A 12,509-nucleotide genomic window follows, 5' to 3' on the forward strand; every position below is an offset into this window, starting at 1 on the left:
TTGAGTATTTACCTTTCCATTCCCCGAATATTATTTGTGTTTTCATATAGATTTCTATTTCTATCCGTTGATTCTTTACCCTCCCTTATGAAAGACTTTCTTTTATACGAGACGTTACGAGCTTACCCAAAAGGATGATTCTATTGAATCTTCTTCTTCACCATAAGCATATAATGTCAAATGGCAATGATGTTACATGTTATTGTTATTACAGGCTGGAAAATTCTCTATTTCTAATAATCACTTATATTTTTGGCCCAAAATAGACTTGGATGTGAACTTTTCAATTTTGCTAAAAAAAAATATTCATCTTTTGCATGACACATCTACTGAGGAATCACATCCTTCAACTATAAGCAAAAGGATGAGGCAAATTCTATTCTACTTCATTGGACAGTTCCCTCAAAGGTAAGATGATCACTTAAGGATCTTGACATAATAGTTGACCAGATTTACTGTTTATTTTTGACTGATATGATATACGAAGATCATCACTGATTATTCATGGAACTTTTTTCTTAATAATCATAGCAATTTTCAATATGTGCACACATAATTTTCATATACAGAAAATAATCAAAGATAGGTACTTTCCTTCTTTTGCAATTATAACAAAAAAGAAACACTACCTTATTTTTCATGCAATAACAATATTAGCCTTTGAGTTTGGGAAGAATCTAGAGAATTTCACATTTTGGACCATAGAAGAGCATAGAAAAGGTAAGGTTTCAAATTGCATGCAAAAAAGGGACCATTGGAAAATAACTTAAGACACCCTCCAACTGGCGCGGATTTAGAGTCTCGTTTATGAATTTTTATGATCGAATTAAGAAATTCAGTAAATATATAGATATTTAGATCCACTTATTTTTTGTATATTGACAATACTGTCGAAATCGATAAACTTCAAAAATCTATCTGTTATTTTTTTTTTGCCTCAAATATTTTTGACAAAGAAGTGGGAGAAATAACCATAGAAGTCTTTTATCTAATAGTACCACAAAAGAAGGATTATAAGGAATCCAATTATCAGTAGCATGAGGTATCTTGAAGTATATATATATATCAAACTTTAAAAAAGGTTCCCAAGAAAGTTGCAAAGTTGAAATTCTATGAAAATGCTCATAGAATTTATCATGAGCATCTTCATCATAATTTGGGACAGTGACCTAAGAAATTTGAAAATCCAAAATCCCAAAATGAACTTAAGAAAAGTCCCATTTATATTGAAGGATTTTAATATGGTTATTGGAACTTTGTCCTATTCGAGGTAGTGGCAAAATCTGCATACACCATACCCTCTTCAGACTCGGCTTTTGAGACTATATCATATTATTGTTATAGTTATAAAATCTACGAGTATGAACGTACATTATACCTTCTTCTTCAGACTCAACTTTTGAGACTATGCATGAAATTAACTCAAACATCTATTGGACATTCGGTCAAATATGTTCCAATTTTTGCTTGTGGTACTACCTCTTTTTTGTAAAAATGACAGCCAATTAATTAAGTTGAAAAAAAATATCTATGGTTTTATTTCAAAGTATATAAAACAAGAATCCCTACTTCAAGTTGCAAAATTATTTTTGGTGAGCCAATGAGAAAAGAAAGGAAAAGAAGAATACTTAAGATTTTAAAGAATTGTGAGAAGGACATAACAAGTATCCATAAATATGAAAAGTATTACTGGATACCAACGTGGATGATAAGGATTCCATTCCAACTGTACATGAGTTCGAGATCTGATTAAATTTGAATTCACGTTTAAAAATTTTATGTTAAAAATAAAATATTATATATATATAACGTGAAATAAGTTAAGGTGCGAAGAAATTATCCAGACACTATGAACATAAAAAAAAAAATTGATAATAAAAGCAACTTCAAAATATTTATTAATCCATCGTGACCTTAGTTGGTATTGGCATATTATTTTTAACATTTAGCCTATAATATCATCTTTTCTTGATTCAATCGGTCTCCAACAATTTTTATTTTTTTCCTGTCTCTTTTTATATTTATATATAAAAAAAGTTTAATATCGAGTTATAATTTTAAAAATTAGACAAATTATCTGTTAAAACGAATAAATATGATCGGATGATAATATAAAAAAATTGTTCAAGATAAGTGTTATTACTAATACTCTTTTTAATTTATATAAATAAAACAATTAGAAGACAAAGATTGAAAACGGACGAGACTGATTATGATGCTAAATGATAATAATTATAAATATAATAAAAGAATGTACAAGGTTATATAATATAGTACTATTGATTAAAAATTTTGAGTTTGAGTTTTTATTAGAACAAACGGTTTTTATGTTAGGATAAGCTTCACTAGTCCTGGTGACATTTTTACCCTAACATAAATCAGTAAGTTTCGAACATCGAATGACTAATACAAAAGTTTATTTTTGCAAGACGAAAATTATCAAGGCCTAGTTGGAGAACCAAAACAAATATATCGTCCATGGTACGAACCCATCCCACTTTAATTAAAGGGTTTGAAATTTAAATTACGAAAAAAAAAAGCTTTTTAGTGAGAAACATTTTATCGTAATTTTAGTAAACCTATTCGACGTAAATTTGAATTAGCTGGACTTAACGTAAACAGACAAAAAAATATACAGCTATTGTACGGAATAAAAGAAACTAATTAGCCAGCTAAAACTTATATGGAATTTTGTTTAAAATAAGCAATAAGAAAGTGAAAAAAAAATGCATACCTTATCACGTTTAAAATTTGTAACAAAAAAGGTAAAAAGCAAAAGCTACTTTTCATATATTTGTCATCAAACTCGAATCTAGAAATTTAATTACAAATTCACGTAAATCAAATAAATTTTATTCAAACTAAAAATATACATTAAAAATTTACTAAATCTATAGCTATAAACTCAATTACTATCATTATATTAACATGAGAATAATTTTTCAAAAACAATATTAATTATAATATTAAAATCTTCGAAATAATTTTGAAATATGAAAAACATGAAAAATTAAAGAATCATATTCAACCACTTTTCAGCCGCAGGAAAATAATTTTACCATTTGCTTTTTAACACATTGAAAAGTGTACACTTATATTTTACGTTACAACTAAGAAATGCCATGAATTATTTGAATGTAGCTATAAGTTAGAAATAATATTTTTATAAAATAAAAAAAACATTAATTATGGGGTTAGTACAACTTTTCTTGGATTAAGGAAACTTTGTCTAGGTTATCAGTATTTTCAGCTAATAACCATAATTATGTCTCAATTTCAAAGTAAATTTAGATCGTTATTTTTGTCTATACAATAATTATATCTCAGTTTTAAAGTAAATTTAGATGGTTATCGTCGCTTATACAAATCATTATGTCTCAATTTCAACATGGCTAAAATGTTTTCCCAAAGTAATCAAGTGTATTTGTATATATGTATTTTAATATTCATATGTTTATTTAGATTTAAACGTTTTAATCTTAATAAAAATAAATAAAACTTAAATTTGTATTTCTTTAATATTGCTATCTAAAATTTCTAAAAGGGAAGTACTAAATGACCAGAAATTTTAGCCAGAATTTGATCAGAAATTATAATATTTTTTTTATTTTAAAATAAACGAATCTTTTTTTTAAAATTTTTTGTTAAAAAGTACTTAAGTTAAAAGGATGAAAATTTTAACATATAAAATAATATAGACAAAATATTATTCTGACCAAAAAGATTTTTCGTTTCTAAAATACTATACAATTTTTATTAGTCGTCGAATCCTTTATGAAAGTAATGCATTTTCTAGAATATGATACAAAGATCGCGATAACATTTTTGAAAAAGTCGAACAAGGTTAAATCAACACATTTCCATGTCTAATTAGCTAATTAATTACTACTAGTTGAAAATAAAACCACATTGGATTTACAAAATTTCTACTTGTTTTTTAAATCATTAACAACATATCAAACTCAAAAATAATTTAATTTTCTTTTTAAGAAAAAAGAGTATTTTCTTCACCGGCCCACCATATTCTGTCTCCTATATGATTTTTTTTTTGCTATATAAATAGAACAAATATGTTAAAACTTTTTTATCACACCAAAACCTTCTCTACATTTTTCTTTTATTATTACATACATTTTCCTCTTTTTTTTTGCAAATTATGGCCACAAATTCAACGTGGAGTCATCACCAAAACAAGTTATTTGAGAATGCATTGGCCATTTACGACATCGATACACCGGATCGATGGCGTAAATTAGCCAATGCAGTTGGTGGAAAAACAGAAGAAGAAGTGAAAAATCACTATGAAAAACTTGTTGAAGATATTAAGCATATCGAGTCTGGAAATATTCCATTACCTAATTATAATGGTGGTCGTAATAATAAAGGCTACAATTTCATGGATGAAGAACAAAGGTAAACTAAATTATAATAATAGTCGATATACTTTTTTAACATGTATCAGATAATTTGACTTATTAATTTCGATTTTATAAACTATTACTTATATTTATCTTATATATCATAATTACATTTTATGACACGTTCATTATATTTTTTTTTGACAGGCTGAAGTATTTGAAGCTCCAATGAATGCAAGAAGAGACTATTTAATGGAACTCATAATATGCAGTAAATTAATATTAATAATTAATAATAAGAGAAGGATATAATTGATTTTGCTTTTTTTAAAAAGACATTTAGATTTTTCATTGTATTAAATTTCCTTTGAGCAACTATATATACATGTACGAAGTACGTTTTCAAATGTAATCTTTCTATAACGACATCATTTATCTGCATATTTAAATTTTCCGATATTAATTATAGCGAATATTGTTGAAACATAATGTAATGTGTTAATCTTATACGTGCATAATTTTTTTTCATGGTAATTAATTAATGATAATAACTTAAATACTATTAAATATATATTTTTAGTGACATTTAACACATTTTGTAAATATCCCTAAAATCTAAAACGATATTGAACTCAGTGACAATCAACTAATGTCAATAAATTTTTTTTAATAATACCTATTTATTACCGCTAATAGGTATTTTCGGTTAATACTGGACAGTGGAGGAGAATGCTCATTAGTGGTAATATTCAATAGAATGACGAATCAATATTCTTACTAAAAAACAACAGTAGCAAAAAGTTTTTAAAAATTTCTTTTTGGTTGCATTAACGAACAGTATCTTAATAAAAATATTGTATTATCACTATACAATTCTATAATACATCATTTGTTTGCATATTTTTCTGAATGTTATAGTGAAATACTGTAATAAAATATGTCAACACTTAGATCCATCATAATGTTATAGGAGTTGATTGTTAAAGAGATGTTAGATGATACCACATGAAGGTAGTAACATGAGTAACAATATTGAGTCTGGTAATTGGAACGAATACAATCTAAATCCTTTAACGAGAATTCATTAATGGGCACATCCAGTGCCAACAATCAATGATAATTTCAGCTCCAATAGCGTATATCAAAATTATAGATCGCGAACTCATTCAGGTAGCAGCAGGATCATAGTCATACTAAAGAACCTCCTTTATAAGTCTTTCGGTGAGAGCTTTTGGGAGACCCATCACGCTATCAGTCGAGCCAACCTGCCCAGATAAAAAACATTTTGCAAAATATGGTATTAATGCAGAATTTTCGATATCAGATGAACTTTAACAAGTACTAAAAGTTTAGGTCTCTATAAAGGCAAAGGGTCAAACAAACAAATGTGTAACACCATCACGACTATGATTTATGTTGGGTGACATTAGAGAGAGAGGTGGTGGTGTAACACTTACCACTTCCTTAATATAAGGCAAAACGAGAGGATGTTCAATTATCAAGCCACCAGCTGCATAAAGAACTATCCCTTCCTCAATCTGATCAAGAAAAATAAAGAACGTAAGACAACAACTACAGCATCCATCATTTGATATGATCAATAACTAACAATTCAGATGAAAGTTATACCAGTTTATCTATGACTTGATCTGGTATGTCGTGGAAATAAATCTGCAATCAAAAGAAATGTTATTACTCTTCCTAGATGAGTGAAAAATAAAAACAAAAGCGATTATGCTGAACATCTCAAGGCTCAAGCAGTTCGTGTACACATTTGACTCAGCAAATATTGTGGAAATCTGAATAAATTGTTGAAGAACTCAATAGGTCCATCTACCACTCGTTTGTGCTTTCCGGTAACATGCTTAAAACACTTGATTAAGCTAAGCAGAGCATAGGACAACGTTTCCCAGATCATTAGACAGTAGTTGCTTTTAGATGTAATAATCTTGAGAACCTAAGAATGTGGTATTGAATATGTGGGAAAGAGAAATTTGTAGAGTGTCATCAATATTTCAACATCATTTTAGGAGTTATCGATTATTTCTTCAGACCACAAATCCAAATACGTAATTCCAATTCCACCCAACTTCTACTCTCCACCAAATCATCCCTGCATAACTTTTCTATTGAATGGCTATTGGGAATTGGAACCTTGTGAAGTATCCAATAAGCCTACCCAACGCGTAGAAGTCATTCATCACTGCTGAACTTTTTAAAACTATTATTTATCAAGATTTAGAATAAGAGGTACGCATTGCAACAATTTGAGATAGGAAGTAGACACAAACCCATTGAAAAATACTAAAACTAAAAAGCCATATAGACCCATTTGATAATTGAAAATGAGAGAAATCAACAGAGGTACCTCGACTTTGTCCCACTCTCCTCTTCTACTTCCTGTTGTCAGGTTCGTGACAAGAACAGAACTCACGGTTGCTGCATGTCCATTGGCGTAATCTGGAAGTTGACAGCGTAAGACTAGCAGAATTATAAAACTAATATAGTAAGAAATTGATTAAAGCAATGGTAAACCTTTCATGAACTGACGTGCTTCTGCTTCACTGGATGGTTTTTCCCTGATCACACCTTCATAGACCACCACCTCCAGACCATTTCAAGTTAGGATAAGATCATTAACATAGAAAAGCGCACACATTAATAAATGGCAGAAAACAGAGAATACTGGGAGTACATGTCTAGACACCAATCAGATCTTCTTCCTTTTTTTTCTAATGATGATGGTGCTTGGCCAGCTTGTGTGCGCCTCGACAATTCCACTATACTTTCCATCTCCCACCCGCACAGGTAATGGATAAATCTACCCACTAAGGGTTAGGAAGATACGAAGAAATCACCTAGTATTTTTTCCTACATTGGAGTTGGGTTGGGATTTGAACATGATACCTCATAGTTCTCCCCACTTCATTGACCACTACGTCACACCGTTGAGTGCTCTACACTAGTCAAATCTTGACAATGGACTTTGAAGGAAGATAGTATTATCTCTGTGAAATATTGTTATCAATTCATGCAGAAGGAATGAAGGATTGTATAATTTAGATTAGCTCTTTGAAAAGGCACCACTTTACGCTCAAAAGAAGATGAGACAGGTATTATATTTGAACCAAACACCTCAAGTAACATAGTAAATTTTAGCTGGGGGAAAAACGAAATGAAAACAAAGATGATGTAATGGTAAAAAACATTATAGTAAGTCAATAACGGATATTTAACCGTAAACGATGAGAAGAACAGAAATTATGTATACTTGATCACACGTAATTAGAAGTGTTGGCTCGGCATCCCCTTCGGATTCTCCAATTGAAACCCTTGGTATGATGGCTTCTGCCTGATTATAGTTCCAGCTATTCAGGTTAATGCCAATTATGATGTATGCTTTGAAACTATATAGCAAAGTCCAATAAATGCAAAGAATTTATCATGTGAAAAAGAAAAACTGAAAAATTATGCAAGCTTGTGGACATCACAATTATCCTCCAATATCCCAACAAGAAATTGAATCATTTTGAAAGAAAAAAAGCAAACACAGAAAAGGACCGGTACAAAGCATAAAAGCAAGAAAAACAATACAATAAAAGGCAGACAATTTTATTATCATTCAAAATCGCGGGCAGAAATAACATATTATAGGTCTCATTTCATCAAATAGAAGACAGAAAAATAACTTTTGGCGGGGAGATTGAAAAGGCAAAAGAGGCAAGACATACTGTGTCAGCTGCAACCAGAATTGTTGGATTGAGAACCTTCTCAGGGTTTTCAGTTTTTCGAAATTTTGATATGATAGCATCGGCCTGACACAGAATGCAATTTCATGGAATTAAGATAAGCATTTCAAAACAAGGCTTCAATTATACTATGAGGCAGTGTGAAGAACTCAACTAGACGAGGAATAGAACCTAAGCTCCCGTTTGGACATAGATTTTAAAAGAAAAATCGAAAACATCACTGGACCCTGCGTGAATGTAGGATGCTTTGAGCATTGGGCTGCCCTTTTGCCCCTTGTTTGTTGATGGTATTTGATCAGTTTTTGAAGAAAAAATCAAATTCAGGGACAGATTTTTGGCTAAACAGTTTCTTCCACTCACAAACTTCAACTCTTTTCAAGAAAAATGCAAGCTAACTCAACTTTAACATTCCAAAATTTATTTTTCAACACAAGTTCAAAAACTTTTTAATTCAAGTTTCAACCAAATCTACGTCTACACGCTAGCTAAATGATTTGCCAAAAAATCAGATACGCTATCACAACAAGATAGGTAATAGAGCACTTGTACAAATAACATCAACACCAAAATTAAGATTACGGTTGAAATCACTACAAGACACTCTAAAAGAAAAGCATCACAAATTGCATACAGTAATTTATAAATCAAAAACGAATGCCACAAACAAGAAAAAATCACAACGGTGTCATGTATGACGGTAAATGAAAAATGAATAAACCCCCAGCAATTTCAAAGCAGTAAATGACTTCAAAAATATGTTCAGAGATGTGTGGACTAGCACTAGTTCTTAAGAAAACAAACCTTTGCCTCAGCAAGAGCCATAACTAAATCTTCAGGCTTTTCTTTCCGGATAGCTTTCTCATCAATATCTGCAGACTATATTACAAGAACATGCTAAGCTGTTAATCCACCAATAAAACTCAATCGAGTTGGGGATCCTATATGAATCTCTGTTTATCTAACATTCAGTGAAAGCACCAAACATGATATGTGTCGTTTATATAGAATTATAGCACCTAGCAATAATAACAACAACAAGCACCTAAAGGCCCAAGAATGTGTTGCTCTCGACTATTTGAGACTTGGGGGTGATGGTCAGTGGTAGTCACGCTTTTGGCATTGATTCAAATAATATATCTAATAACCAATTGCTGCTTTAGTTCGATGATGGAATTATGTTGTAAAATTTGCATCTCTTATTCTTCTACATATAATAGCTGACACTTGCTTTTGAAATTAATTCTATAATAATAAACCTAACCTGTTGAGTTCGGGTGCTATTGTCGAAACTCAGATTAACTTCATGTCCTAATTAGTGATGTTTGAGTAGCTCCTTAATGTGTTACTTGTTAGTATCTTTACATGTTCTTACATTTTTAATCTACTAAATCAAACATTTATTATTCAATGTATATATACATTATGGATCTTCATAATTCGATTTAAGCTCAGTGACACCAACTCATTATCACTTAACGATATTGCTACAAACAAATAAGTATCTGAATCAATCTATTACTTATTAACCATATATCAATTAGAATGACTTTGAGCAGGAACTTATTCAATCATATATGCATACAGAACAACAACTAATTGATAAGTAATTAGATATCTACCATGGTTGTGAACTCGTATCCCATGTCGCCTAAAATCTTTTTCCGAGCAGTAGAGGATGAACCCAAAATTAGCTTAAAAACAAAAACGAGTTAAAGGATTTCAATAATTGAACTGAGAAATTAGTGAATTCGATTCACTGTGAGTACAATGAGAATATTTTTCATAATCTGAAAGAATTACCTTAAACTGAGGAGCATTGGCTTCCATTTTTCGCCGGAGAGTGAACGGATTAACGCCGCAGTCCGATTGGAGAGAATTTTACACAAGGAAATGTTACTATTTGAAATGGGTCAATTGCCCTGACCCGTTTTTTACAACTTACAAGAAAAAAGGCATAATACATAAATACCGCTTATAATACAAATAAACATTTAAATTTATAAACTTACGTAAATTAATACATATATCTTATGTACTAGTATTTTATGTGGCAATTTGTGTTTTATGTAAAGTAGAATATAAATATATGTATGTTTAATTTAATACAAATTTGACTACTTACTTGTACATGTAAAAAATTGAAAAGAAGCACATGCAAAGAATTTTGAATTGAATTATCGAGATTAATCTTGAAATTACATTACAAATATGAAAGTTTGATTTGTTAAAAGAACGATTTCGAAAATCGTACATGTAAAAAATTTTAAAAAAAAAGTACATACAAATCAATGAATTTTGAATTGAATCATCGCGGCTAATCTTGAAATCACAATATAAACATGAAAGTTTGATTTGTTAAAAAAAACGATTTGAAAATCATGATTTAAATTTGGATGTATAATATAATTTCCAGACTTAATTTGATGAATTAATAATCAAAGATTACAGTATTGATACTGCAACGGATTATAACAAGAAAATTAATTATTGCGAAGCATATGTTTTTTCTTTGGTTGTAATTACAAGCACATGATTTGTTGCCTAAGTAAATCTTTTATTGCCAAAATAATAATAATAATAATAATAATCCACATTAAGTAAACAATTTAAACAACTTTATTTGTATGCTTATTTAAATTTTATGTAATTCTAATTTTACCTGTTGTTATTTTTCTTAAATACTAATTATTAGAATTGTCAAAAAGGGTCGGTTCAGTCTCGCTCGGTTCAAGCCTCACAAACAAAGAAATTTGAAGGGTTAGGGCGGATCAGCCTTCATTTGAGGGTCTGAAAATACTCAATCCTATAAGGATTGAAGGGTGGAGTGAACTAGTCCTTTTTTGTTTTTCAAACTTAAAAAATTATAACATCAAGAAAATGAGAAGATTTTCAAATCATATATGAAAAATAATGGTGTTATTCCAATAACACTAGCAAAATCCCAAGTAAAGAACTGTTACAGGTAATGTAATTAACATGCATCCGGGATACAAGATATGCGAGATACATGTATTTGGTGTGATGTATCTCATATACCCAATCGAGATAATGGAGTGATAAGTGAGATGAGTGGAAGATGTGGGCGCGGAATTTGTCTATATATCCTAGATACATGCAAATTCTTTAGGGTAGAGTATGTCTAGAACAAATTAATATAATTTTTAGTCCATATATCCTGAGATAAATGTAACTAGATGTATCAAGATTCATACTACTACAACATAATGTGCATTTATATAATTAACTCATATACTAACAAGATTATTCTAAGTTACCATTTAAATAAAAAAAAATAGAAATCCCACTTTTAATTTCTCTTATTACCATTATTTTCTATTAGTTTTACAAATCTCCAAAATCCTTCATTTTCACGCATCATATTAATGTATCAGCTCATCAAATTAATGTATCTCGTGCATCAGATTAGTGTATCATGCATAAAATATAATGTATCTTACTTAACGATTAATGTATCTCGCGCATCATATTAATGTATTAACGTATATTATTGTATCAATTGAAAATTTTTTGTAATTATAAATTCATGAGGCACAAATGACTATTTTACCTTAATATATGTGATTTTCGTCATTTGCCCTTTAAATGAATAGTTTTGGCTCGTGAGCGGACCCCATCCCAACCCAACCCTGATTAAGCTTTAAGAGCTAAAGACTTATATGAGTTAGACTTATAAGCTTTAATTTTAAATGGACTTGTAAAAATCTTATCTCAATCCTACTTAAAAAAACGGGTCAAGTTAGACCAGCCCCATGGGCTAAGCCTATTTCGATAACTTTGGTAATCATATTTGATATCTTTCTTAGTTAGACATAACATAAATAAGCTTTATTGGTTATTTAAGTATACGAATCGATTTGAATGATAAAAAAAAATACCTAATTTAATTATCGTAATGTTGATATTTTTGCAAGAAAAAGAATGACCATGCAAATAATTCACATGTATTATTATAAATTTAGTTACTCTATCATAAAATTACGAGAAACGACATAAAGTCACTACTAAAATTGTGATGTATTTGTAGAAAGACACCTTAACTTTGAACGTGTCATATCACCCCACAAAACTTTTTAATATCTTTGTAAATGGGTCATTTTGACTCATTCCTTCATCTGGGTTTATGCGCATGATGCTCACTCTTTTCAACCCGTTTAGCCCGACCCGATTCTTTACTAAAGTAGAATTTTTTTTTCTTTATTATTTTTCAACTTTCAAAATTCTTGATATTTTCTTCTCTCTCTGTCAAGATTCTTGGAGCAACAAGAAATTGAATTTGATATTTTCGATCAAAATCTAATCACAAGATTTATGAGGATGTCCTACCCCAATATGACAAGATTAAGAGGATGGTTATTCTTGAATTTGATATTTTCGATCAAAA

General features: G+C 29.9%; 2 protein-coding genes across 4 annotated transcripts; one reads left to right on the top strand and one right to left on the bottom strand.

Moving 5' to 3' along the window:
• The first annotated feature begins 4,074 nt into the window (after positions 1-4,074).
• On the top strand, positions 4,075-4,847 carry LOC101246530 (protein RADIALIS-like 3). The gene is made up of 2 exons (XM_004238252.4): positions 4,075-4,413; positions 4,566-4,847. The coding sequence occupies exons 1-2, from the start codon at positions 4,157-4,159 to the stop codon at positions 4,588-4,590; spliced, it is 282 nt and encodes a 93-aa protein (XP_004238300.2). The 5' UTR covers positions 4,075-4,156; the 3' UTR covers positions 4,591-4,847.
• Positions 4,848-5,200: 353 nt separating this feature from the next.
• Positions 5,201-10,070, bottom strand: LOC101265919 (uncharacterized). 3 transcript variants are annotated; one of them, XM_004238231.5, is made up of 10 exons: positions 9,908-10,070; positions 9,727-9,798; positions 8,909-8,983; positions 8,090-8,173; positions 7,630-7,710; positions 6,894-6,963; positions 6,727-6,818; positions 5,988-6,029; positions 5,816-5,896; positions 5,201-5,623 (listed from the first exon to the last, which is right to left on the bottom strand). In XM_004238231.5, the coding sequence occupies exons 1-10, from the start codon at positions 9,932-9,934 to the stop codon at positions 5,552-5,554; spliced, it is 696 nt and encodes a 231-aa protein (XP_004238279.1). In that variant the 5' UTR covers positions 9,935-10,070; the 3' UTR covers positions 5,201-5,551. The 3 variants fall into 3 exon arrangements, with proteins under 3 accessions (XP_004238279.1, XP_004238281.1, XP_004238280.1); XM_004238233.5 differs by lacking the exon at positions 8,090-8,173; XM_004238232.5 differs by lacking the exon at positions 7,630-7,710.
• Between the last annotated feature and the right edge of the window lie 2,439 nt (positions 10,071-12,509).

Source organism: Solanum lycopersicum, chromosome 4 (genome assembly GCF_036512215.1).
Source record: "Solanum lycopersicum chromosome 4, SLM_r2.1".
Lineage (NCBI taxonomy): Eukaryota > Viridiplantae > Streptophyta > Magnoliopsida > Solanales > Solanaceae > Solanum > Solanum lycopersicum.

What these genes read in the sequence shown, in the direction of transcription:
- LOC101265919 (XM_004238231.5), bottom strand. Translation starts at nt 9,934, where the DNA reads ATGGAAGCCAATGCTCCTCAGTTTAAG. An exon ending in GATACGAGTTCACAACCATG is followed by an intron (nt 8,984 to 9,726) that starts GTAGATATCTAA and finishes CTTGTAATATAG; the next exon opens with TCTGCAGATATTGATGAGAA. An exon ending in GAGAGTGGGACAAAGTCGAG is followed by an intron (nt 6,030 to 6,726) that starts GTACCTCTGTTG and finishes TTTTGATTGCAG; the next exon opens with ATTTATTTCCACGACATACC.
- LOC101246530 (XM_004238252.4), top strand. Translation starts at nt 4,157, where the DNA reads ATGGCCACAAATTCAACGTGGAGTCATCACCAAAACAAGTTATTTGAG. An exon ending in TTCATGGATGAAGAACAAAG is followed by an intron (nt 4,414 to 4,565) that starts GTAAACTAAATT and finishes TTTTTTTGACAG; the next exon opens with GCTGAAGTATTTGAAGCTCC.